The 27,926-nt window shown below is 41.2% G+C and overlaps 1 protein-coding gene across 1 annotated transcript; it reads right to left on the bottom strand.

Moving 5' to 3' along the window:
* Positions 1-27,804, bottom strand: LOC149079180 (A disintegrin and metalloproteinase with thrombospondin motifs adt-1-like). Its single transcript, XM_089240087.1, has 17 exons — positions 27,571-27,804; positions 22,782-22,866; positions 12,657-12,732; positions 9,247-9,596; positions 8,417-8,591; positions 8,031-8,329; positions 7,596-7,679; positions 7,335-7,462; positions 5,388-5,437; positions 5,143-5,284; positions 4,309-4,440; positions 3,010-3,166; positions 2,790-2,885; positions 2,003-2,157; positions 1,830-1,896; positions 1,624-1,735; positions 1-632 (listed from the first exon to the last, which is right to left on the bottom strand). The coding sequence occupies exons 2-17, from the start codon at positions 22,845-22,847 to the stop codon at positions 235-237; spliced, it is 2,487 nt and encodes an 828-aa protein (XP_089096213.1). The 5' UTR covers positions 22,848-22,866; positions 27,571-27,804; the 3' UTR covers positions 1-234.
* Positions 27,805-27,926: the final 122 nt, after the last annotated feature.

Genomic DNA, 27,926 nt, shown 5'->3' with positions numbered 1-27,926 from the left:
TTTTATAGTGATATTGTGTTTATTAATTTACGTCATCAAGTTCAAAATTGGTTCGTCATTTATCTGACGAACCCCATGACCACAAACAAAACATTCTTTCTGGTCCAGCCAGTCGTATTTTTACCTATTAATTACTTATAATTTTTAGGAATATTTTTAGAATATTTTTAGATGCTGTGGTGATAAATATGAGATAATTTTTCGATTGAACATGCGCAGTGAGAGAGAATAAGATCAATAGTCCACAATCCAGTAGTCCTCTTCCCTGGGACGCTGCAGCTCATCGGGTCTCGGCAGTGGAGCAGGGTTCCTCCCTTCGATGTACTGGAAGAACTCCTTGAGTTTTTCTGGTGGGGTGTTGTCGCCCTTGGGTTTGGCGTTGTTCAAATAAGGCACGTCGACTTCGGGGTTCCTCCCTCTCGTCGTCTCGAAGGGATTCAACGCTCTTCCTTTCGGTTGCGGTGGCAGGCACAGATGATTCTGGCAGTAGAAGTCTGCCTTGCCGCTGTTGTGGCACCAAGTGCCATCGGGGAAGAAAGTGTCGATCCCGCGGTCGTTGAGTTCCTGTCTCGGAGTGTACCACGTTCCAGACTTCATCTTGCAGTAGACGGCGCAAGCTTGCCATTGTCGTTCTGGAATGATATGGATTGAAAAAAAAAACACATCTTGATCCTTGTTTATTTACAATAATTTAAAATGAAATGTGTAGGTCGGGGGTTCTTAACCAGGGGTTCACGGACCCAGTTGTAAAGCCTTCAGAGGGTCTTGGATGAAAAAAAAAATTCATTTATTTTTTAGTACTGTATATACTTATTGCAATTCTGAGAAAGGGTTCGTGGTCTACATTTTATTGGTACAGGAGGGTTTTGACTTCCATTTGTTCTTGCATGGCATCCTTGGCTTTCATTTTGTTCTAGCAAAAGGCTTCCTGCTTCCATTTTGTTCTTACATGGCGTCCTTGGCTTTCATTTTGTTCCTTCAAGGTGTCCTTGGCCTTCATTTTATTGGTACAAGGGGTTGCCAAAGATACCCAGTTCCGTGAGGTAAATAAGCCGATATTGTCATATGGCGATGTGGCCTGGCTATCTCTCGGTTTGACGGTGCAAAGGATCCGTGATCTTCCTTTTATTGTAACCAGGCGTCCTTGGCCTTCTTTTAATTGGTACAAGGATTCTTGAGAGAGAGCACCCAGTCCACGAGGACAATGAGTCGAAATTGTCATACGTTGATGTTGCCTGAGTGTGTCTTGGTTTGATGGTACAAGGGGTCCGTGGCTCTAATTTCGTCGGTGAAAGAAGTCCGCGGCCTTAATTTTATTGTTACGGGGTGGGGGGGGGGCATGGAACCTTTACTTTCATTTTATTGGTACAAGGAGTCTGTGGCCTTCATTTTACTGATGCAAGGAGTCAGTTGCTTTTATTTTATTGGTATAAAGGGGCGGGGGGGTCTGCCAAAGTAACTCAGTCCACGAGGACAACGAGCTGAAATTGTCATATCGTGATGTGGCCTTATCTCTCGTTTTGGAGGATTTATTGGTATCAAGAGGTCCTTGGTCTTCATTATATTGTGTCGAAGAGTCCGTAGAATCGGAAACAGTACCCCTAGTGTAAATGTTCATCTTACTTTCATTATGCTTGACTTGAACTCCTAAGGGCGTTACATCCGGTAGATATTTGATAAATTCTTTGCAGCGTTCACTGGCGTAGGCAGCTGGAACTTTCCTCTTTTTGCACATCTGAAATGGAAAATTGAAGGCATAGATCCATATACATTTGCATTAAAAAACAACACTTATTCATATGGTAATATTAAATGTGAGAAATTTTTACCTTCTTGTCGTCGCAGAAACTGACCCTGATGTTGTCACCTTCGCACATTTTCTCCGTGTTCCTCGGTCTGATCAATAAAGAAGAATCAAGTAAATTTTTTTTTCAGTACAAATTGAGTAAATTTGTGAAATTTGGAGGATACAGAGACGAGTTAAGTCGAAATGTGTTCTCACTTTGGATCGTTGCAGTATCTCTTGTCCATGACGGTGCCTTTGGCTTTCTCGATGCAACCGCTTTTGCATTCGCCTTTCCTCCAATCTGACCATTTGCCTTTGACTACCTTCGGCTTCTTTGATCCCCAAGACTTGCACTGGCCTTGTTGACACCACTGCGTACGAGTAATAAAGATTAATTAATTAATTATAATTGTATGCAATGTTGGTAATTGCAAGTAGTTGCCGTTATCGAGTTTGAACTTTTTTTCCCAAACTGAAATAACGCAAGCTCTCGCGGCTAGTATCATCAGTAGATGCTTCTCGGCTGCAGAGAATCGGTCCAGATTAAAGTTTTGCAAACAACAAAGCATCTTCAGCGGTGACGAAATGATCTCCTCGGCTGTTCAGCCTTTGTGGACAGCCGAGAGTGATCTAGAAATCTCGCATCCGACATTTCACCCCCGAAGTTCACCCCGGATATTTCGCCTGCCAAGACTGCATGAGTGACCATGTAAGTGGGTGAGTGACAGTATGAGTAGCCAAGTGAGTGTGTAATTAACTGTATGAGTGAGTTACCGTATGAGTGACCAAGTGGCCATATGAGTGATTGAGTGTGAGTGAATGACCACATAAGTGATCATATGAGAGAGTGTGAGTGAATGACCACATAAGTGGCCATATGAGAGAGTGTGAGTGACTGTATGGGTGAGTTAATGACCCTATGAGTGATCAAATGAGTGGCCAAATCATCCAGATACCATACCGGCCGGTATATAACAAGGAATAAAAATACTTATTTACGAACCTTTTCTCCACCGCAATAGGTTCCTTCAAGGGCGGGTCCAGCTGCGTAATAGCCAATCCTGTGAGGAGTCTTGCAAAGCGTCTGTTCGCATATCATCTGCGTACAAATAACATATAATGACTGAGATTCAAGATATCCAAGTCATGAAGATTGGACAAATGTGATCTGCCGGGAAACGTATTTTTTAAAATGTCGTCGTGTCGTTAATTAATATTATTACCGAAATGACGGTGTCGTTCAGCAGGGTGGCGTCCTCGTCCCTCAAGAAGATCTGGCACTGTTCGTGGGAATCCCAAGTCTGACCGGGCAGTTCGTTGAATTTCGAGTGGTCGCGATCCTTCTCCATAGGGGAAGGCGAGTCCAGTAGACAGTCTTTGCTGCATCAAGTCACACACACACACGTTATTATCATTCCATAGTTTGAATATCAAACTCATTAATGTTATTGATATGCTGCGGTAAAAAAGCCCGAAGTCTGTTGGAACCTAGGTTTTACTGGTAAGACCTAAATTTTACCACGGCGAGTTGGTAAAAGCCCGAAATACACTTTTAAACGTTTTCATTTCGGACTTTTACCCAGTCAAAGCCCGTTTCTAATGAATCAACTTATCATCTTAAACTTGTTAGTTAATGTCGGTTACTAATTAATAACTAATTATAATTATAATTATAATTATAATTAATAAATAATTATAATTATAATTATAATTATAATTAATAAATAATTATAATTATAATTAATAAATAATTATAATTATAATTATAATTAATAAATAATTATAATTATAATTACAAAATAATAAACAAATTAATTAAACACCATGTATTTATCAGTTATGACGCTAGTTAAGCATCAGGAAATTATAAGATCACACGTTGGTTGATTAATTAATTGGTTGATTATCAATTAATTATAATTTAAACAAAGAATTAATCAATTTGTCATAAATTGTAGTTATTTAAAATATAATTATTAATTAATAAACGTCAGGAACTATAATAAATTCATGATGGTCAATTCATTCATTGAAAACAGGCTTTTAGTGAATTGATTAATTATTTTACTCTGAACAGTTTGAATCAATAAATTTATGAATTTGTGAGAAATATCCCTTTGGCCGGGATTACACTATAAAAGTTTGATAAAAGATCTTTTATAAAAAACTTGAAAATTGAACCAATAGGTTGCATTCGAGCAAATGCAACCGGTGATCTTACAGGTTGAATGAGCTTTTACAAAACTTTTATAGTGTAATCCCGGCTTTACTCGGCTAGCATCAGGAACTCATAAGTTCATGGTGGATAATTAATTCTTTAGTTAATTTTAAATAATCAATAATTATTAACAATTAATAAGGTCAGAAATTAACATTTTCACGATTGTTATTTGGTTCATCAAAAACGGCTTCGACTTGGTAAAAGTAAGCAAGCGTATTTCGGTCTTTTACCAACTCGCCTTGGTAAAACCTAGGTCTTCGGGCTTTTACCGTAATGCGACAGGCCTGTTATTCGTACTTACTTCAGTTTCTTCAGGACGTTGGCGCTACAAGACGACCAGGTCGTTTCCCCCCTCGTACCACGACTAGGTGACATCACGTGACCGTTAGTCGGGCAGTCGTTGTTCGGTGGACCATCGTGATACATGCCGAGGCTAATCAAAGACATCGATTAGTTTTATTATATAACAAAAAATAATAATATTTTTCTGTTATTATTCTGTTAGAGTATTTAAATTTTCCGTTCGAAATATATGTTACTGCCAAAGTCCGAAGTTGCCATTTCGCAATCTGGCCGGCCCAGTTGATTCGGCCAATGTCCGAAATCCGGGCTTTTGCTGTACTTTGGCTGGCCCTTACATGTCGATCCCTATGCATCCCTTTATATGGATCACTAACACATCGCTACTCAGATTCCTTTGATCGTTAGGGTTGCCATAGTTAGTGATAATAGTTAACGGTTAGCTATGGATAATTGTAAATGGCCGTAACTATCGCAAAAAATACACCAACGTGGCGATGACCCCGAATCGCAGGGATCGACAGTAGGGATATAATAGTAATCGATATATAGGGGCCGGCAAAAGCCCGAATTTCTTACTTACGCCGGGTCAACTGACCTGACCAGTTCGCGAAGTGGCTAACTTCGGGCTTTGGTTAAAAAACTTGATGGCAATAAAAAACTTGATGGCAAATGGCAGAGCACTACACTATTATGACGAATTTTAAGAATTCATATTTTCAGTGAATATTTTGCCTCTCTTTTAGCGCACGTAATTCGGGCCCTAGCGATAACTGTCGAAGGGGGGGGGGGTTAATATATGTATTTACAAATACAATAATACTTTAAAACTCACTTGTGGCCAATCTCGTGGACAGCAACGTAAGTCGACAGCAGACCCGCCGACGGATACGGTTTACCTTCGTCACTGACGGTCCCGAATTCGGCGATGACGCACGAATGTTTCGCCAAACATACTCCGCCAACTGGAGCCAGCCCTGCGCAGTCACGAACGAAACAAAATTAATGTCATATCCAAAAATGGAAGCCATTCCATAATTATGATCGACGTCAAGACGGGGGATAACAAACCAAACATACCCATAGTCACTCCATTCTTTTCGCCATTCTCCATGGAAAAGAAATTCAACCTGAAGAAACCAAATTTATGAATTAATAAAATAAGTTCATGGAAAAATTCAAAAACAGCCTCATCCCGACTTACGAACTTTTCGAGTTACGAAATGTTCGGTACTCTTCGTGAATCCCAGATCGACTGACATTTAGCCAACAAAAATTATAATCAGACTTCTTGGCGACTGAATTATGTGTTTTCAAGGAATATTCTGCGTAAAATTTGTGTATGTACCATATATACCAGTGGTTCTCAATCTGGAGGTTTGGGGGTAGTCAAAGGGTTCAAGGACAGAAATCGAGTGAAAGGAACTATCTCTTCTTGAATAAGGACACAGAAACGTTACATGGGTAAAAACGTGGGGGGGGGGGCAGTGGCGTATTTACAGGGGGCTGGCGGGGCTATAGCCCAGGGCGGCAACTTCTGAGGAGCGGAAAATTTGAGGTATGAGCCGCCAACAAAACTAGTAGAATGTGAGAAGGGCGGAGGAATTTGTTTAACCCTCAATGAATCCGCCTCTTCTCAGACATCAAGGGATTAGGTCAGTGAATTACCAAAAGAGTGACCTACAGCAGGACACTGTTACAGTGCCCCAGGTCACTTAAGTGATGTGTAAATTCGCCACGGATTACTTATGTGATTTCGAAATGTGCTACGGGCTGCTCAAGAAATTTTTAAATATGCGGCGAGTCACTTGAGTGGCCTGCAAATGTGTCGCGGGCTGTTTAAGGCATTTGAAATTAGGCTGCGGATCACTTGAACGATCTGAAATGCACCGGGGATAACTTAATTGAAGTGAGGTGTGCCGTGGGCCACTTGAGGGATATGTTACAGTGCCCCAGGTACCTAATTATGTGTAAATGTGTCGCGGGCACTCAAGTGATCTGGTATTGTGCCGCTTAGTTAATTTTTAGAAAATTGAGGTTTTTGAGGTCACGAGCCGCATCAGATAACTTCGAGGTTGACAATTGGCCCGCTGGCCATGTATTGATAAAGTATGACCTAGAGAGTTTGCGAGCGCGTGAGTGAGTAAAAGAGTGAGTTTGAGCGTGAGCAAGCATGTGAATGACCAAACGAGTGACCTGCAGTGCGAAGGACCAGGTCAGTAAGTGACCTAGATCGTGTGTAAGTATGTGAGTGTGTAAAACATGTGAAAGATTAAAACACAGGTATACTTGCAACAGCTGGAGGGGAGGGGTAAGCGGGGTATAGCACAGGACGGTGAATTCGAGGGTATGGAAATTATTTGCAAAGAAGGTATTCAAAAAAATTCGTAAATGGTTTTAATGGCCTAGTGCAGGATTTTTAACCTTTTGCGTTCTATGGATGGTCCCTTGTACCAATAAAGGGAAAGCCACGGACCCAATTTACCAATAAAATAAAGTCTACGGACCCCCTTATACCAATAGAATGTAGGTCGGTAGATAGAAAGGAAAGCCACTGATAACTTGTATAAATAAAATAAAGTCCACGTCTTGTTGTACCAATAAAATGAAGGCCATGGACCCACACTTCTGCCTTGTGCTAATAAAATGAAGTCCACAGAATCCCCAGGTTGTGTCCAATCCTTCTCAGTATCAATGTACTAAAAGAAAGGAAAGCCCTGGGCTCCTTGTATCAATGAAATGAAGCAACCCGAAGCCCTTTGCAGAATAATATTCAGGATATACTATGAAAACCATAAACTGATTGTTTTCTCATTCAAGCACACGGACCCCCCTGAAGGCTACCCAAGAACCTCTGGCCGGACCCAGAAGAATGCAGAGACCTCGGTGAGATCAGTGGATTTTCGCCGAGTAGGCGCGATTTCAACATAGGGGGGTGATGCTTGAAACTGAACCTGATCGTAAGTCGAGGATTGGCTGTACATGTACCAGATATAACTCATGTATTTTTTCAAGTTATGAAGTTACCCGGATATGTAGAGAGCAATGTCCCAGTGGTTGGGGTCCTTATCCGAACTCGGGTTCTTCCTGGCTTGGTAGCTGCAGAACGAGTCCAAGAGCTTGTCGCGCTCTCCGTCAGCGTGTGGAAGCGATTTCTGTGAGAATGAGATAGTCAATACAAGGAATGGAAAGTATACCTTTAATGGTGAGCGGATTAGTCTGTCATCAACAGGAATTAGTTTTCCATTAGCAATTATTAACTAAAAAATCAGCTCTTAGTTAGCTCACCGGTTGTTTCTTCATGAGCTCCATGTGAACGAGACTGATCTGGATTTTCCTTTTCAGCATCGACTGGTGGTAGATCGCTTGCAACTGAAATATAGCCAACATCATATTACAATCAATCCCGCTAATAACGTTCCCAATCCCGCTTAATACGACTCATGTTCGTGGTCTCAACTCTAAGTAATTATCATTAACATTTTAAAGCGCTTTTTCGCTTACAACGTTTTTTTTTCATGACGGTTTTTTTTGAAAATGTTATAAGCGGGATCCACTGTATATCATAAATTGGCATGAAAATGGCAGTAATTAGCATAAATGAGCACAGGAACGGTTTTTTTCGCCCCAGGATCAAGGCCATAGGGCTTTTGCCGGCCATTTTGGAGCATTATTGCTTTTAATCGAGGTAAAATTAAATATAAGAATTCGTCTCTCGTTCACCTGATTGACAAATCCCAGAAGCAAGTTGATCAAATTGTCCTCAGTCTTGACATGTGGCATGAACATGTTGTATGCCATCTCATCGAAGAATAGTCCCAGTTCCAAGTATATCGGTTTCGAACTGCTCCTCTTGTCCGGGATCTCTTCCTTGAGGATCTTGCCGTTCGAATCTCTAGGCACGTCATCCGAGATCGTGTTCAGATCGTCGAAATCGGAGTTCAGATGACTCAAGATGTCACTCTCGTCGATTTCGTAATCTTCTCTGGGATTGGCCGGGATGTAGTGCTCGTCGTCCCATTCTGCACGGATACAGAAATCCATCATGATATAAATAATACTCTCATAATCGACATTGGGATTTTAGGACATTGGGGAGGGTCACTCACCGTCGACTACTGAGAGTTTCTTCGACCTCGTCGGGACGGACACAACGTGGGGATGAGTGAGAATCGACTCGTCGGAATTGTGGTCTGGCTCTTGGCTTCTCTTCCAGTGGGGAATCAAATCGTCGGACAGAGGCTCGACCTGTAACCCTCGGTCAGGCAGAAGCAATATTCCTCTCTGTAATAGCGATAGCATCGATGAATCAGCAGATCAAAACGCCAACCACAATCATACAGAGAGTTTCGGTGACTGATAGAACGAAGAAACAAGTGGTACGTTTAAAGGGCAGGCCAGGAATTTTGAATACGCTGATTCGGAAAATTAGTTAAAACTTTGGCGAATAACCCTGTATGGCGAATTATGTTTGCCAGGCCAGAGGTTAGTATTTTTAACACAAAGGACTGCGTTGGAAATGTTATGGGGTAGCAGTCACGAAACAGTCTCGTGAACATCAGGTATTCAGACGAAGTTAATCGTTGCAAAAACTTCTGGTGTACGAAGAAAAGGATGCCCTAATTGGCCGCTCAAGAACGGTTGCACCTTGGGATATCTGAAAATACTCTTGGTCTTCACTAAAACTGCATATCAAAGCTTCTGACTTTCACAGTATACAATAACTTTGAAAGGCCCCCTCCCTCCCCCAAAAGAAGTGGACTAAGGCGCCATCTATTAATTAAGATTGTAGCTAATGTTGGAAACCGGTGTATTTAAAATTTCACAACTGCCCATAAAAGTACCACCTGTTTCCAAGTTATGTCATTTCAAAGTTAAAGAGTCCTTTCCAAAACACCGCTTGTAACTGCATGTATCAGAGTTAAACATTTATACTTACTAGGCCAGGACTGCCAGTAGACCTACAGTCACTCACGGCAGCTACAACGCTACCGTTACTCCCCAGGTAATGACAAAGCCGTGGCATCGACGAGTACGGCGAAGAAATCTCCACTTCGGCCCCGTCTTCGTCGGTCTTGAAAGCCCTAAACCCAGGAGCAACCAGATGAGGATTCCTGAAAAGTCCTAATCTCACGCTGCGGCCGAATAACGAGTCGATGAACATGGTGCCATCTCCTTCGTCCTCCAGTGGTAGATCGCCTACTCCTCCTCTCCGCACGACATTATGGTCGTCGCCATTGATTTGGCTCCTCTTCTTGACACTGATCGTGACAACTTCGTATTCGGGTACTGACAGGCAAAGAAAATACAATATGAAGGACATACTGTGCTACGTTCAAAAAGTTCCGAGACTTATTTTATTACGGAATAATGATAGAACCTATTTATTTGGTGTTTCTTTTTTAGAAAAATTGATGGCAGCACTACACACAACAAGCATTCCACAGGAACAAACTTCGAGTTAGGCTCACAACATGTACACGCACATTTCGGCATGAATTCGTTAGAAATTCCGTAGAGGAATGTCTACGAGGGGCAGGTTCGATTAAGAAGTAGTAGTGCCTTCGTCGCTGCTCGCTGCACTTGTTCGGAACCTGATAGTCGTTGCTCCTTAACATTAGAATGGTACCTAAAAATCTATGCCTAATAAAACCTATACGAAACTACGTCTGTTAGACGTATAAGGTACCAGTCTAGGCATGGTTCCCACAAAGGTGAGGCTGACAGGACTCTCCAGCCTCTGAGCCCGGGACGATTCTCGTCATTTTCTTTTTGTTTTTCCACGCTATAAATTTACCATAGAGTGGGCCCGTGAAAAGTCTGGGCCGGGGGCCCGTGAAAAGTTTTAGCCTAGGGTCTCCTGCTCCAGGATGGGGGGGGGGTGGAAAGCATGATTCTAGGACTAAGCACGTTCTGTATCCGAAGAAAAAGCCACTCGACACAAGATCAGGGGAATAAGCTGGTGTGAAAGTATCGACAGGTAATCTGACACAGGAATCCCGCAAGCCATCGCATTGTCGTGATGGAACACCCAGCGGCGTATTTACGGGGGGGGGGCACTTTTCAGGACAGCAAGTTCATAGGGCGGCAAATTTGAGGAATGTGTGGCCAAGAAAATAAGTAATGAGAGAAGGGTGGGAAAATTTATATAACCTTAAGTAAATCCGCATCGCCGAGACAGTGCGGAACTACGTCAGTGAGTGACCTAGAGAGTTTGCAATCACGTGAGTGAGCAAAAGAGTGACTTACAGAGCGAGAAACCAAATCAGTGAGTCACCTAGAGCGTGAGCAAGCATGTGAATGGCCAAAGGAGTGACCTACAGAGTGAGGGACTAGGTCAGTGTGTGACCTAGAGAGCGTGCAAGCATGTTAGACCAACAGAGTGACATACAGCATGTTCAAACGTGTAAATGATCAAAAGAGTGACCTATAAATCAAGAAAATATCTCAGTGAGTGACCAAAGAGTGACCTATAAATCAAGAAAATATCTCAGTGAGTGACCAAAGAGTGACCTAGAGCGTGTGCTCAATGTTAGTGATTAGAACAGTGTGCAAGCATATCAATGACTAAAACTGTGATTTAGGGAATGTGTGGGCATGGCAGTGGCCAAAAGAGTGACTTAAAGACACAAGAGTGGGGGAGGGGCGCAAGTGAATTAAAATTAGCACATGGTGGTGAATTCGAGAAAAGAATAGTTAGCAAAAATTAGACTAGAATGAGGGAAGTGCGGCAAAATTTGTGCACCCCAAGTGCTTGGAACACCCACGACTTGGCCTTCCAAAGATCTGGTCACTTGTGTCCCACAGAATCATGCAGACGTTTAAGGACCCGCAGGTCTGGGCCATCCTGGTGTCAGATTGCCTGTCAGAACATCACATTTCGATACTTCCACAACCAGCTTATTTCCCCTGATCTTGCCCCCACGTAACTCTTTTTCCCCCTTCTTCCTCGGATAAATAATTAACTTAAGGGGCAGCGATTCTCAGGTTCCGAAGAAGTGCAGCGAAGAACAGCGATGAAGGCACTAGAGCAGTCATCTTCAACCTTTTGCTCCCGAGCACCGTTGTGCTCCTTGAAGCACTCACCAGCACATAATCAACGCTTCAATTGAACACCCATTTAGAAATTGCGTTCGAGAATTACAATTATACACATTTCAGGTATACGTACGCCAACGTTACCGTAAAAGGGTGCTCTTCGTTCGATGATAAGCATAGGCAGTGCTCGTGACTCAACAAATGTTGAAGACCCCTGCACTAGAGGACGTGACAAAAAAAAAATACTTGCAATCAGCATTTATTTATTTTTTCTAATGAAAAACGGCAAAAATGCATTATTGCACAGGGTAGTCACTTCGGAGGAAACACCAAATAAGCAGGTCCTATCTATATTCATTATTCCGTAATAAAATAAGTCACGGAACGTTTTGAACGTAGTAGTATATTATCGGTTATCACATTTTGGTTTTCTCAAGAATAATTTAATCCCGTTTAAGGAAAATTCAGTAACCACCAATTCATCGACGGGAAAAATTCACCGACAACAGTTCGACACGAGTGAGTGAGCCAATAAATGAGCGAGGAATGACCGAGTGAGTGACAGAGTGGTTAGTGTTGTGAGTGAGCGAGTGAGAGAAACCGAGATAGAGTGAGTGACAGAGTGGTTAGTGTTGTGAGTGAGCGAGTGAGAGAAACCGAGATAGAGTGAGTGACAGAGTGGTTAGTGTTGTGAGTGAGCGAGTGAGAGAAACCGAGATAGAGTGGAGTGAGTGACAGAGTGGTTAGTGTTGTGAGTGAGCGAGTGAGAGAAACCGAGATAGAGTGAGTGACCTAGTGAGAGAGTCTCATGATTAGCGTCCCAGTAGTAGACTGAGGGATCTAGGACAGAATGAGTGACCTAGAGCAAGTAAGTACGTGATCCGGTGATCGAGTGCTTGTGACAGAGTGAGTATAACCTTGTCAGGGAGTAACAGTGTAAGTGAGCTAGTTAGCGAGTGACAGAGTGAGCGACACGGTGAGTTAGTGATAGAATGAGTGACCCGGGAAGAGAGTGATAGAATGAGTGATCCAGGAAGTGAGTGATAGAATGAGCCACCTTGTGATTGACTGAGTGACCTTGCACGTGAATCAGCGAGATCGAGCCAGCTCTAGTGACAGGCCGGTTCGCCCTTTCATTCACTCACTCTTTCACTTGCTCAAGCGATCATTCATTCACACGTTCATTCGCTCATGTCGAACTGACGTCGGTGAGTTTTCCCGACAATGAATTTTCCATTCGGTGACTTGTTGGTCGGTGAATTTTCCGGACACGATTTAATGCAGTATGAAGTATGACTGAATTTGTTTTACCTTGTTTTTTGTCTCGGACTCCGAAGTATTTCATCAACTGGTCCTCGGACATGACTTCGTGCAGAGCACTGCGCACCTGTCAAAGATGTTTTGCGTTAGTGGCGTGACCGTCAGGGGCGACCTCTAAAGCGAAGTCATTTCAGAAATATTCGAACGATACTTATTGAGTGAATTTAAAATTCTAGATCAGGGGCTAAGAAATTTAGAGCCTGGTGAAACACTGTTCACAAACATAGACGAAACACAGAAATATTATCTAGAACAGTGGTTCTCAACCGGGGGCCATATGATCTCACGGTGGGTTTACGACTTGGGGGTGACAGTAGGCCCTGACACAAACTATGGAAGAGGTTTAAGCAAAATGGAATAACACTGTAAAGACAGAAAGTTGTGGATGTTCGAAGACTTTTCATTCGAAGAGGGCTGCCATAAAGAAAGCAGACAAAGATTTATTGACCATTCATTGGCATTCTTTTGAGTGCTGGTAGTAAATGCAATCCAAGAAGTAGATGGGTGAGAAATGAAAGCTTGTGCGTAAAAAAACCCCATCGTTTTCATGCAATTACAGACGTATAGCCATCTAGTTTAGCACAAAGCTATCTTCAACCGGCACTGAGTGGTCTGATCATTGATCATTTTTGTCGCACCACGGTCATTTTCTGCACACGAGGGCTAGTTAGACCGGGACCTACAATTTATTGCCGATTCGAACGGCAGGCTTGTTTCTTATACTCATCGAGAGGTTGGTGCGCTAACCCCTCGATGGGGATGACTCCGTGCGGTAGCAATTTTTTGCTGCGATCAAGTCACCATTTTTTGTTGTACCCCTGTGTCCAGTGTCGTCTTAACGCATGGGGGGCCTCAGAAAAATTAGAAGCAGTTGAATTTTTCGAATGTTTGCTAGGGAGGGCCTCTGAAAAATCACTTGGCCCATGATGCTCTTAAGACGGCCCTGCCTGTGTCAGGAAAGTTTTCTGACAAGGATGAACCGGGTATCGAACTCGCGACACCTCTGAACCTGAGTGGTCCGATGGGGAATATATATTTATAAAAATTCGAATAAAGAACGATTGCTCTGGGGTATTTTTTTAATGAATTTTTGGGAAGGGGTATGACAACACCCATTGCCTCCACTGAAGAGAAATAAAGTCGAATTCAGTTATAACGAACTCCAAGAGACCAAATCATACATGAGGAAAAATACCCGCGAAATTAAATTTTGCTGTATAACTTAAGAAACTGTAATTGCATAAAATTACCGTTGTTTCAAAATCGCGAGTGTTCATATGCCATTCATTTCAATTTAACAGGAAAAACGTGACTTTAAACATATTTAAGACGATCTTAACGTCATTTGGTTTGCTGATTGGTTTCTATATGCAATCCAAGTACGTAGATAATGTATTGGGACTTAGTAGGACTAAGATTGACACCACATCTTTAAATGTTTTTTAATCTATACTGTAATGCTTCCTATTAACTGCCCTACTACGTAAGCCTTCTGCTGGCCTTTTTTTTTTCAAACCGAGCACAACTCAGGTCTATCGCCATAGGCAATTTACTACCTAGTGAGTTGTGCCGGAATTGTAAGTGTGTGTACCTAACAGTCTGAGTGCGTATCTAGTGTTGTGTATGATTTTTCAGTGCTGTCATCCCTATCTCAGAAGTGAAGTGAGTGATGTGTAGTGACTGAATATTTGTAGGACTGTTGCTCTCTGCGGCGAGACTTTCTAACGGGGAGATCGGCTCGCATTTGCGCCTCGAAGTTGGGAACCACAGAAAACCAACTTCAGCCGACCACCACTGTGGCGACGGTGGGGCTCGAACCCGGCGATGCGAGTCCGTCACTATGACCACTCGACTACCACAGCGGCCTTCTGCTGGCCTGCAACATCCCAAATAATTTCAATGCAATTTTCCTATCCTGCAAGAACAATGTTGTGGACATTAGAAAAAAAAAAATTCTAAAATGGCGTATGACCACATTTAAAGCAATTTAAATCCGTTTATTAGAGACTCACTGCATCTGCTGATTTCTCAGAAAAGTGCAATAAATTCTCACGTAAGTCTTCACTCTTTGAAATGTCCGTAACCGGCTGAATTCATCTCTTTGTAGCTGTCAACCTAAAATTTGTGGTTTTCAGTGTTGATAATACGCATGCAAAACTAATTCAGCGACGCGTTTTCACAATCTGCAAAAACCTCGTGGATTTGATAGTTGGAAATGATGTCTAAATGCCAAAGATTTGGAGTTCGAGTCAAAATGAAAATGCCAAATAATTGAAATTGTGCTTCGTATAAATGAAATATTTTAATATTGAAAGCTATATAGAGATTAATCGTGACCGTAGTCAAACGTCTCATAAATGTGAAATTTTGTCATAAAACTGAGTGTAAGGCCCGAATCCCCTTGCGCACAAGTGGAATTTCATGGCATTTACGCACAACAGAGCTCCTCTTGGCCATTTTTCTTTTTTTCTCCCCACCCTTTCTATCTTTTGTTTCCTTCCGAAATTTATAAAAGTAAAATGAAATAATCACTATAAAAAGGATTGTTTTCAGTTCAAATTGCAAAAGTTCAATTACTTTAGTGGAAAAATATCAGATTTTTTTTGGTGGGAATATAGTCAAACCCCATTATAATGAACTCCAAGAGACCGGAGTAATAAAGAAATTTCGTTACAAAAGAATTTCAGATTTTTATATTGTTCCTATGTAAACTTATCCGTGGGGGAATTAGAAAAGTTTTCGTTAAAACGATTTTTCCGTTATAACGGTATTCGTAAAAACGAGAGTCGACTGTATTTCGTCTCAAACTATTTTTTACGTGTATATGCAGACTGCATGGGTAACATGGCGTATGGTTCTACTTGCTAGCCGTTAGTCTTAGAGACATACCCAACTAGAAAAAGTATCCAAATCACGTGTCCAACTCAGATATGTCATTCATGTTGTAAGGGGTTGTATAGTTATAAAATAAAAGAAAACAACTTTTTATACCATCCCCTTGTGCCAAAGAACCCAATTAAGAAGTTGTTGCTCTGTCTTTTCCGATGGCAACTAAAATAATTTCACGTTTTTAAGTGCAATATTCACCGAGATATGCGAATTCGAAAAATTGAGGAAATTTGGGGGGAAAAAAACAGCATTAAATGCGGGTAAAATGGTTTCCTCGCATTTAATGATTTTTTCTTCCATCTTCCTTCGAATATCTCAGCGAATATTGCACTTAGAAACGATGAATTTTTTTGTTGGAGACCGGGAAACAACTTTCCAATTGGGTTTTGGGGCACAGGGTGTCCACATAAAAAGTTAACATTTGTATTTTAATAACTATATAACCCCCGGCAACATGAATCAAATATCTGAGTACTATACATTATTCGGGTACTTTTTCCAACTGGAAGTATGGCTCTAGGACCAATGGTTCGCTAGTAAAATGTCATATGCCCCGTTACCTATGCTCCCTGTATATTAAATATAGTACAGACTATTATGTGAAATATTGTGTTGTGTTTAAGCCAGCTCGCACGTTGCTTCGTTCGCCTGCGAGAGAGCGGCCATATTACGAACTGAAAAGCCGCTCGAAGCCGCTCGTCATCCAACGTAATATCAGATTTACGCCGTATCGAAATTGAAGTCAACAAATTGATAATTTTCTTATTTGAAAATCTGATTTGGGGTCATTCAAGTATTACGTCAGCATCGGGAGGAAGGGGGGGGGGCTTCGGATTTGCTGACTTTTTCGATGATAAGGGGGAGGGGGGTTTGAAGGTTGCTTACGTCATCAACCACCCCTTTGTGAAGATATGAAATATTCTAAGCTGCTGACGAAATTTTGTGACAGGGGGGTCAGTGTTTTGCTGACAAGTGGGGGGGGGGGGGGTCAAAAATGGATGAATATCTGCTTACGTAATATATACTTGAATGGCCCCTTATTTATATTATCCGATGGGCTTGAAATTCTGATAATGAATCATTATTATGTTCTCATGAACAGTTTTGTCATTTCGTTAAGCAATGACAAAATCCGTATATACCGGGTGACTCGAAATGTTTCGCCGCCAAAGCAGTTTTTTTTTTTTTGCCTTGTAGCATTTGCCGCGAATTCACAATGGCACTAACAATTTTAAAAGGGAATTAAAATTAATTTAATACTTTAGAATACTTTAAGAAATTCATTTTTAAAAATATTGTTGGTGCTGCTACCTACTTTCAAAATCAGAAGTGCCTTATGTGGTGATGACGAAGCTCAGCTATAAAAAACTAAATTTTTCATTCAAAGCTTATAAACTGACCTGACAGATCAAACTTCCAGTTCAGTAATTTTTTCAAGACCCAAAGAGACATCCAAAACAAAGGTCCTCCACACAAGCAAACGACAGGTAAAGCCAGGTTTTCCTAGGAGTAGGTTTGCTGTGCCACGCGCAACGTGATTCGCCCAGCGCGACACGCCGTCCACTCACCAATAAGTAAAGCAGCATGACTGTTTTCCTACAGAGCGCAATACGCCTCACGACAGCGTTTTACGTCGGGCGGGATTGGCCGACTGCTTCTGGAGGAGTCAAATGCGTCGTGCGCCGTGGTTTTGCCGATACTCTCGTGTGTTTTCTTTCGCTTCCCTTCAAACCGGAGCATGCAGACGACAGAGCAGCTGATGCCAAGGATATATACTATAATATAGCTGTCCTGATCTGATGCGCCACTCTAGGAAAACAGAAACGCGTCGCGTAATTATGTAACACATTTCTGCCGGCGCGAAATGGTCTAATTCGGTTTACGCAGCGCAAGAAACCTATTCCTAGGAAAACCCGGCTTTAGATCGTAATTTTTAGAGTGAATTACTCTATAGTAATGTGCTGCCATCTAATGTCAAATTTAAAAGTGACTAATGTGGTGATGATGAAGTTCAAAGTGAAAAAAACTATATGCCTTATTCCGCTCAGTTCCTTGTAAACAAAACTCGTGAACTGAACTGGGAATTCAAACTGAAAGTTCGATTATTTTATTTGAGCATGAGGAGACGTCCAAAACAAAGGGCCTCTTAATGAGCAGACGACAGACGGTTTGTTCGGTTCCCTACAAGCTAAGCTCACAAACAGAACTGGAAGTTCGAACTACCAGTTCGGTTATTTTTTAAGGACACAAGGAGAAGTCCAAAACAAGTAACCTGGAGAGAAGCAGACGACATTACTGGTGGGACATTACTGGAGGGAGAATCCAGCCACCGCGACCGCAGCGACATCAAATGCAAGGAAATCGCGTGACTCGGTCAAAACAAACTTCTCGCCTGGCAATTTTTCCAAAGAAATGTACAGTTCGGTCTCTAAATATTGGGTTTTAAAGATTTAAAAGAAGGATAGAGAGAAGAACTCATCTAAAGAGAGATGAAAAAAGGTTAAATTATTTTTATTTAATACTGGAATCATTTCTTTCATAATTTCTTGAATTTTCCTTCATCAATTATGGATTTTCCTTCATTATTTTTTGAATATTCTTTCATTAATTCTGGAATTTTATTTCCTTCATTAATTATTATTTCTTTCATTACTTCTGAAATAATTGCTTTCATCAATTCTGGATTTGTTTCTTTCATTAATGCTGGAATTATTTCTTTCATTAATGCTGAAATTATTTCTTTCATTAATGCTGGAATAATTGCTTTCATCAATTCTGAATTTGTTTATTTCATTAATGCTGAAATTATTTCTTTTATTAATGCTGGAATTATTTCTGTCGTTGATTCTGAAATTATATCTCATTAATTCTGAAATTATATCTCATTAATTCTGGAATTGTCTCTTTCCTTCATTCTGGAATTGTCTCTTTCCTTCATTCTGGAATTGTCTCTTTCCTTCATTCTGGAATTGTCTCTTTCCTTCATTCTGGAATTATCTTTCATTAATTTTATTATTATCGCTTTCATTAATTCTTCCACTAATTTTGGAATTATCACTTTTATCAGTGCTGTAATTATCTCTTACATTAATTCTGGAATATTTTCTTCCATTAATGCTGAAATTATCTTTTTTCAATGCTGAAATTATAACTTTCATTAATTTTGGAATTATCTCGTCCATGCTGAAATTATTTCTTCATTTATTGTTCTAAACTCCTATTTATGCCATAAGAAAATAACGGGGAAGGGGGGGGGGGGGTCCCATGTTTGTTTTCACCGAGTCACGTGATGTTCCGACGAAAGATATTGGGGGACACAGTCAACACCACACTAAATATATTTCTAGTGTGGTGTTGACACAGTTCTCAGCACTGCCAAGGCGGAGACCGCTGACGTCATACTCTCTCCAGAGGCTTGATTCATATACTGCTGTTGCCATTTAATCTCGAAATTTCAGGCAATTCGGGCGATGATGAAAAGAGAGAAAGTTCTTTTTGTTATTTTTTTGGCATAAAATTTTTTTGAGTCGAAAATTTCGGTAACAAAATTCGTGCATTTGCAACAATCGATTTTATGTAGAAAAAATAATTATTTCTTTCCACAATGAATGATGATCGAACAAATAAGTGAAAACACGGATTATGTGATCTTCAGATAGGGTTACCAGATTCAAAACTGAAAACGAACCTTAGGCAGTGCCGTCTTAACGCATGCTTTCCCCCACCCCGGCCCGTGCCCGAAGGTCAGCAAGAGAAGAGGGGTGCCTCAGAAAAATGAGACGTAGTTGAATTTTTCGAGAATTTTCCAGGTAGGGCCTCCAAAAAACCTTTGGCTCGGGGTGGGCCTATGGTGCTATTACGACGATCCTGCCTGTCAGCCCTACTCTTGTGGAAGTCATGGAATTCCGATAATTGATTTCTATTAATTTACATAAATTACACAAAAATAGCAATGAAAAATTCGAAAGATGATTAAAGTTATCGAATTGCAACGTATATTTGATAAGGAGATGATGAAGCGCTTTAAATATGCCAAAAAACTGACGTCTGTTCAATATGATTCGAGCCACGATGAAGTGTCAGGAAGTGGACCACGCCCTAATTATTATTGATAATCTATGAATTTTGTAAAATTAATTTAAATGTCATTCTCTCTCAACGGATCGTGTTTGATTACGATCCAGACTATCAACGCGTTCCTGAAATAATGAAAAAAAAATTAGTGTAATAAAATGCGTTCCCTCTGAAAACAAATTCCCCTCCAAGATTTATGTTCGCAACTCGAAAAGTTTGTAAGTCGGGAGCAACTACATAAAATGTTTTTAGAGGGAGCCGCAAATTTTTTTTTTTTTTTGCATTTGGCCGCGAAATTCTCCTGAGCCCGCACCTGTCTCCGATTTTGAATTTAAATATCTCAGTTAAAAACACGTGATTTGTTTGTTGGGCTCAGAAGAGAAAGAGCAACAACTGTCTGATTGGAAATTAGAGGGGGGGGGATCGTACAAAAATTTACATTTTTCATTTTGTGTACACTGTATTTTCATCCTCAAAACTCGTACACAGTGATTTTTGGTCATATTTTGAGAATTTTTAAAATTATAACAATACCACTACGACGAACGGTTGATGGATAAAGGCTGTACCAACACTCCAAGGAGAAACCATTGAATCTTATAATGGCCATAATATTACCAACAGGCAGGGCCGCAACTAGTGGGGGGGGGGGAAGTAGGTGAGTCTGGTGCCCCAGGCGCATTACAAAAGGGGGCGCAAATTCAATCATTCAACCTATCCTTCAGCATTATGGGGGGGGGGGGTGCCTAAATGAGTAGTTGCCCCGACTCAAGTATCCAGTTGCGGCCCTGCCAGTAGGTATCTTATTTTTGATGATTCACCGTTATATATATTGGGTATTTTTTCTTTTTAGATACATTGTCAAGTTTGTAATTTACACATGGTAGCATTTCTTTTACTTCTATAGATCAAACTACACAGTTGATCCACTAATGACCCACAAAAATCATGTCCTTATTCTCGTAGAACTTGGTTTACTGCATGGGCCCATCTGGGCACTTCTGGCAACCAAGTGACAATTAGATCTGGTTCCGATTTTCAAGAGTAAATATGCAAATAGGTAGGTAGGAATTTTTAGCAAGGTAGTAGTTCCTCTCTCAGAAAAATCGCTTTGTATGTAGGCGTATGATAATGTTAAGAGACAGCCCTGGGCGTACTTTATGAAAATTGCGAAAAGCAAATCGAAGAACTTGGCAATAATGTGAAGTCTAGTTTGCAATATTTTTAGATTCTCATCTTTCGCGCCATTCTTGTGATAATGATCTTCAACTATTACAATCAAGTGTTCTTACAATTTTAGGATCTTCTATCGGATGATGGGTGTTGAAAAAAAAATCGTGCATTAAAAATAAATACCATATGATATCTGTCTGTAACCATATGTAGAAAATTATTCATGTTCGCAAGAGGGAGCCATAGGAATGAGAAATGGTTGAAAGGGGGCCATGGACAAAAAAAAGGTTGAGAACCACTGATATAGAAGACGTAATACGCGGAACGGACCGACCATGACCAGGCTCTGTCAACTTACGCGATATAAGCTCATCGCCCTAGAGGGCGTGGTCGTGCCGGAGAAAATTCTGAGTGCAAGGAGAAAAGAAAAATAATTGGGGTTCCTATACATCATTGGACCTAAAGGAACCCTAAGTCATGTTTGTGCATTCATATACAATTACGAAAGTCATGAGCGAGGTCAGACATATACGAAGAGAGTCGGGTTATACAAGGAGTTCGCGGCCTCCTATTTTATGGTACCAAGAGGACCGTTTGACAACATGCATTCAAATACGAGCTTCAGAGTAATATATTCTAGTATAAATATATATATTACTGCCAAAGCCCGAGGTTGGCCCCTTCGTCAACCTCGGCCGGCCCAGTTGCGCCGGCCAGTGTCCGGAATTTGGGCTATCGCCGGGCTTTGGCCGGCCCATATATGTCGATCCCTATATATGGATCACTAGATATCGATATTCAGATTCCTTTGATCGTTAGGGTTGTCATAAGTAACGATGGCTTATTAACGACATACCAGACTGCGGCTAATTATAAATGATCATAAATATCACAAAAAATACGCCAACGCGGCGATGACCCCGAATCATAGAGATCGATATATATGTAGTGGCCGGCCAAAGCCCGAATTTCTGACATTGGCGTGTCAACTGGGCTGGCCAGTTCACGAAGTGGCCGACTTCGAGCTTTGGCAGTAACATATACACAAAAGTGCGAGGCTGTACAAAGCAAATAAGTAAAATTAAAAAGAATAAATCGTAGACCGGCGGTGGACCTAAAGGACCCCGAATCATGTTCATTCGGATAAAATTTCAAAAACCATGTAAACATAATAAATGCCTGAAAGCCGTAAAAATCTGATACAGAAGTTTCGAAATGAGTTGCAAACATTGCCAAGAGGGGGCGCTGTATGCTGTAATAGCAGTTTCGAGTCAGAAAAATGCAATAGACTTACGCTAATCCGGCATATATCAGACCCGAGTGTGTTGGATCCGACAACCGACAGTTGGATTACCGAAATCACCGGATTACTGGAAATTCATTGAAAAAGCTCATTTAACTCATATAAACTTCTGCGCACAGGCATGTTTTTTCCCCCTCAAAGGCTAGATGATGACCCACCTAAAAACACCGGATTACTGGATGGGCCGGACTAGCGTACGGCCGGATTATCGAGAGTCTACTGTAGGCTATAAACTGTCCTTTGCGAGCAGTCGTCGCAATCACGTCACAATAGATACAAAAATGTGTGTCTTTCGTAGTAGCACAGAGAGGGCGCCGAAATGTGAGAAAATGACCGAAAAAAGGAAAAAAGATGGCCAAATCCATTGTTCTGTCACTTTGGTCCCCCCCCCCCCCCGAACGAAATTTCTGGCTACGCCCCTGCCCCTATTTGTCGGGCTCCAAACTGCGATCATGACATATAGCACTCCATGTCGGCAATATCTGTAACTAATTTCGAAAATTCTGAACCAGATTTTTACGGCTTTCAGAATAAGTATATGCTTGCTTTATTTTCCTATCGATCACCGTTTCCGAGCCATTTCATTTTAAAATCAGGGAGTCATTTGTGGGACACCCTGTATACACAAAATGTACACTCGCATGTATTTCATGTTATAGAAAAAAATTTTCAATCACCTGTACCCCACAATCAGCAACACTCATCAAAAGCCCAAAACTGACCAATGAAATCAGGTTGAACATCTTGGTACTTTTTGAGCACCTATAAAAGACAAATATCAGATTTCTCAATGAAGAAAATACTAACATATTGCAGTACCAGAGCATAACGAATAACACTGCTCATAATAACTCTGGACAACAATGAAATTGCGCCGACATACCTGAAAACATACCATTCCGATTGATTGTAATCTGCTAAACACGAACATCACCCTGAAAAAAGTTCTATTGGTTCTTTTTTATTGGAGATTTCACCACGTTAAGAATGAATAAACTACTGTACAGTATATTTGTGTTTCTGTGCATTTTTGCTGTGTTTTTATTAATATTGTGTCTCTATGTATTTGTATCGCAGTACTATACATGTAATAAATGTGGAATTACATGTGGAGTCAATCAAGCTTTTTTTCTAGGGTCAGGTTTGTGTTCAGCGCAGTTATTACATAGAATTGTTGAATTATATAGAAATTGGCTGTTTTTTATTCAAGACGCAGGAAATTTTCCAAAAATTATAAATTTAGACAACAAATAAAGAAGACCACCAAAGAATTTGATGAAGCTAATTCTTTGGTGGGAAAATATTTTAACCCTCTCACCGGTATCGACGAGATATCTCGCCTTCTTCAAAGCTTTTTTACTTTAGCAATCACAAGCCCAGACATTTTGAAAATGCCGATTTCTCAGTGGAATACGTTTTCCTATGGCGACTGAACAACAAAAATCGTTTTGTGTTCTAAGCGTCGCGAAGTGTGGGTCCGTTAAGTGTGATTTAAAATCGGGTGATTCTTTTTGGAACACCCTATATATAAAGATATTTCCTTTGATCATTTTCAATTTAAAAAAGAATATTCTTTAATATTTTTCAACTCAAAGACTAAGCGAATACAGGCTCCTTGAAGGAGAGAGAGGAAACACTGAGGGTGGGTCCCCCCTCTCCCCGCCTATGCAAATACAGTCTAATACCGTTTTAACGAATACCGATATAGCGAAAATCTCGTTTTAACGAACACTGTTCTAATCCCCCCCCCCTAAATAAATTTATATAGGAACAATGCAAAAACCTGGAATTCCTTTATAAAGAAATTCCGTTATAACGAAGTGATTCTTCTCCGATCTCTTGTAGTTCATTATAACGAGATTTGACTGTAATACGTTTTTTCTTCTGAATGGACGCACATGAATATCTACATTATACTCTTATCGTTGTTCAACGGTTATTCCCTGAACCGTTGGTTTTAGAGGCAACGTTTAGTAAGAAAAAATGTTTAAAACGATGTCGCGTCGATCATCTTAAATGCCGTTCAAATTAAAGAATTATTAATAAAACAGTTACAAAATTAAATTTTTTTCGTACTGTCCTCCGTCCTCTGACTTCAACTAACACAGTTGTTACTCTGTCTCTCCTAATGCCAACAATAATTTTCCATGTTTCAAAGTGCAATATTCGCCGAGCTATTTGAAATTAAAATGAGGGGAAAAACTGTAAATGAGGGAAATGAGCATTATCCGTAAGTTTATGATGTTCATTTTGCCCTTCTTCCCGGTTTTTTTTTTAAATTCGAATATTGCACTTAGAAAAGTGGAAATTTTTTGTTGGCCTTAGGACAGACAGGGCGACAACCATGGCCCCCACATAGGGGGGGGGGGGCTGACAAGGCTCTAATCCTGGGGCTCGGGACGATTATCATGATTTTTTTGCTTTTTCACGCTATAAATTAACTGCAGAAGGTGCCCGTTAAAAGTCTGACCGAGGGCCCCGCAAAAGATCCCAGCCTAGGGGGCCCCGCTACAGGATGTGGGGGCCATGGCGCCAAATTTCTGATGTGAAGTCAGAGGTCGGGAGACCGCATTAAAATGTAAATTTTGTAACTTTTTTTTATAAATTTTTAACATTTGAACATTTTTTCCAATTGAAAGTTGTCTCTAAAACCAACGGTCAAGTAAATAGCCATTGAATAACGATAAGAGTGGGCACCCTGTATAATACACTCGTTGCCATAATAATTTGCGCACCAAGAAATAATTGTGGGATCGAAACGAAAGTTGTCCTGAAGGTACATGTCGGGCAGATATGCAAATGATTAGAAATGCAGCGTGATTGCGCATTGCGTAATGCCACTAGAGGGCGTTGAACTTCGTTCTCCTTGGAGTATAAAACAGGTAAGCAGAGCTTGCTGGAGTGTATTTAATCGTTTGCAAAGGAAATGCTGAGGTAGACATGCCGTTACGCCGCCGTCGAAGAGCAGTTGTCAGAGTTCGATAGGGGAAGAATCATCGGGATGATGGAAGCTGGGTGGTCAGCTCGGCGAGTAGCTCGTCAACTAGGCCGTTCTGATTTTACTGTGAGGAGGTGTTGGGACCAGTGGATAGAAGAGACATCATTTACACGGCGACCAGGTTCAGGACGCCCTCGACAGACCAGTCGTCGAGAAGACCGTCACATCATCCGAAACGCACGCGTAGAGCCAACTGCCTCATTGGCGGCTATCCAGACACAGGCAGCAGCTTCACTACGGGCCCCTGTGTCTTCCCGAACCATCGCAAGGCGCCTGGCTGAAGGACATCTGGTATCGCGGCGCCCATTACGTGTGCTGCCAATGACACCCACCCACCAACGCCTCCGTTTGGAGTGGTGTCGAGCACGACGGGATTGGACTGCAACGGAATGGAACCAGGTCGTCTTCAGCGACGAATCGAGATTCAACTTGAGCAGTGATGACAATCGTGTTCGTGTGTGGAGGCCCCGTGGTGAACGCTTCAATCCTGTCTTCGCTTTACAGCGACACACCACTCCCACAGCTGGTGTCATGGTATGGGGTGCCATTGCTTACGATACACGGTCACCCCTAATATTGATCCATGATACAATGACAGCCCAGCGGAAGGTTCATAACATCCTTCAGCCACATGTGTTGCCAATCATGGCAGGGCTCCCAGGAGCCATTTTTCAACAAGACAATGCTAGGCCACACACAGCAAGGATGTCACAAGACTGCCTCCGCCACATTACCACCCTTCCCTGGCCTGCTCTATCCCCAGATTTGTCACCAATCGAGCATATCTGGGATGATTTGGGACGGCAGGTTAGACACCCTACGAGGTTGGTCGAACTAGAGGCGCATTTACAGCAACTGTGGAACGAGATGTCTCAGGACATCATACGGAACTTGTATGCCTCAATGCCCGCTCGTATCGCATCGTGCATTCGCGCTCGAGGGGGGTCCAACAGAGTACTAAACCTTCTGTTAATCTGTACTTTTTTCTGCAATAAATGATCCTTTTTCTTGGATTTTCTAATCACTTACTTATATCAACGTAGTACTTACATGTGTAAAATTTCGTTTCATTTTGACGACTTCTTCTAGGTGCGCAAATTTTTATGGCAATGAGTGTACAACAGTATAGTTTAAGTTAAAAGAATTTTTTACCACTTGATAGCGGACATATATCGGACAGAAAAGCTTGTCCGCGAATTGAAAAATGTCCTTACAAAGCAGTGAAATACATTTTAAAGCCCAATACCAGGGGGTGCACAACCTTTGGGTTGTCAACAATCACAGAGCCGAATCCAACCATCGAATGACGTTCCCAGTAAGTATCAATAATGAAAGGCTCACCATATTTTCGTCATGGAAAATACGGAAAATCTGGATGATACGGGCAAAAAAAATCACCAAGTACATATCTCTAAAAAAGTTGTCAAACGGAAAAAAATTGCCAATTATATCCTATGAAATTGTCAAAGGGAAGTGATGCCAATTATAGTAAGTATATAAGTTGCCAATTATAGTAACAAAAAATTGTCAAAGTAAAGTTGCTAATTATAACCAAAGAATTTGCGAAGGGAAAGTAAAGTTGCTGTGATGAATCTGTTTGCTTGACTACAACTAATTATGATAATTGGAGTGATAATTATCATCACATAATTTATAATCTCAGTCCTTGATTTCAGTAAAAAAAATAGAAATTCGAATAAGATTCGTTGAAAATTGAAATATTTTATGGAAAAGTCGGGACGGCCAAAATTACGGAAATGTCCCGTATAATACGGGTCATATGGTAACCATACACATTCAAGTTTCCGGCCCACGGACTAAAAAATTTGTGCACCGCAGACCTATACTAAGGAATTAAAAGAAATTGTCCGTACTAGAGGTGTCCGCTTATGAGGAGTAGCCTTAATGGGAGGTTCCACTATATCATCAAGTGATTACAATACAACTTCAAATTAATCATATAGAACAGAGATCTTCAACCTTTTTCTAATCACGAGCACTGCCTGTACCCATCATCAAAAGAAGAGCACCCTTACTGCAAGTTTGGCGTAGGAATGCATGAAATCAGGATGATTTCGATCTTTGAATGCAATGCGTACAAAGTCAAACGTCCTCGGGCAGGAATTGGCACAGCTACGGCTTACTCCGTTTAACGAGTCACTCCGCTTACTAAGTCATATTTTTGCTCTCTCTCCGATGACTCATTAACGACGTTTGACTGTATAAAGGTGTTTAATTGGAGCGTTGATCAAGTGCTCGCGAGCACGGAATCGGACATGAGCAACGAGCACTCCGGGAGCTTCAGGGAGCACGGTGGTGCTCTACGGGTTGAAGATGCCTGACACATAATAACTAATATATTATTAATGTTGCAAAAAACATTGATCACATGAACATTATTCCTGATTTTCTTGTTTTAAATGCTTTTAATACGGATGTTTAAGTAAAATTTACATATGTATACTCACGCGATAGTCAGTTTAAGGAGCTATAGTCAACGGATTCGATTTCAGACACGATCATCCTCCACGATAAGTGTCCGGAGCACTCTCATAATCAGTCTAAAAACCGCTGGAGAGTAATCGATTATATATACATATATGCATGTAAAGGACGACGGGTCTTTGAATTTGACAGAGAAAAATTGACGGCAGCATTCGAGTTGGGACGATGCGGGTCGTGCGCACGCGTCACAGTGACGCGGTAAGTGAAAAGGACGAGAATATTTAAAGCATTTGGTTAATTGGGACCCCCATACGTACGAACAAATTCGAATGGGCGGGACTCGAACGTCGTCGACTCGAAGTGTTTCAATTTGTTTCCG

The sequence above is a fragment of the Pholcus phalangioides genome, unplaced genomic scaffold (genome assembly GCF_987345545.1).
Source record: "Pholcus phalangioides strain wild (caught in Gottingen) unplaced genomic scaffold, Ppha-v1.0 ptg000012l_1, whole genome shotgun sequence".
NCBI classification, from domain to species: domain Eukaryota; kingdom Metazoa; phylum Arthropoda; class Arachnida; order Araneae; family Pholcidae; genus Pholcus; species Pholcus phalangioides.
This window is presented reverse-complemented; position numbering and strand designations above follow the sequence as displayed.

Excerpts from the sequence above, each read along its gene's own strand:
- LOC149079180 (XM_089240087.1), bottom strand. The coding sequence starts at position 22,847 with ATGTTCAACCTGATTTCATTGGTCAGTTTTGGGCTTTTGATGAGTGTT. Across the intron at positions 7,680-8,030 it reads TTCTGGGATTTGTCAATCAG|TTGCAAGCGATCTACCACCA; the intron begins GTGAACGAGAGA and ends GCTATATTTCAG. Across the intron at positions 5,285-5,387 it reads AAAGAATGGAGTGACTATGG|GGCTGGCTCCAGTTGGCGGA; the intron begins GTATGTTTGGTT and ends GTGACTGCGCAG.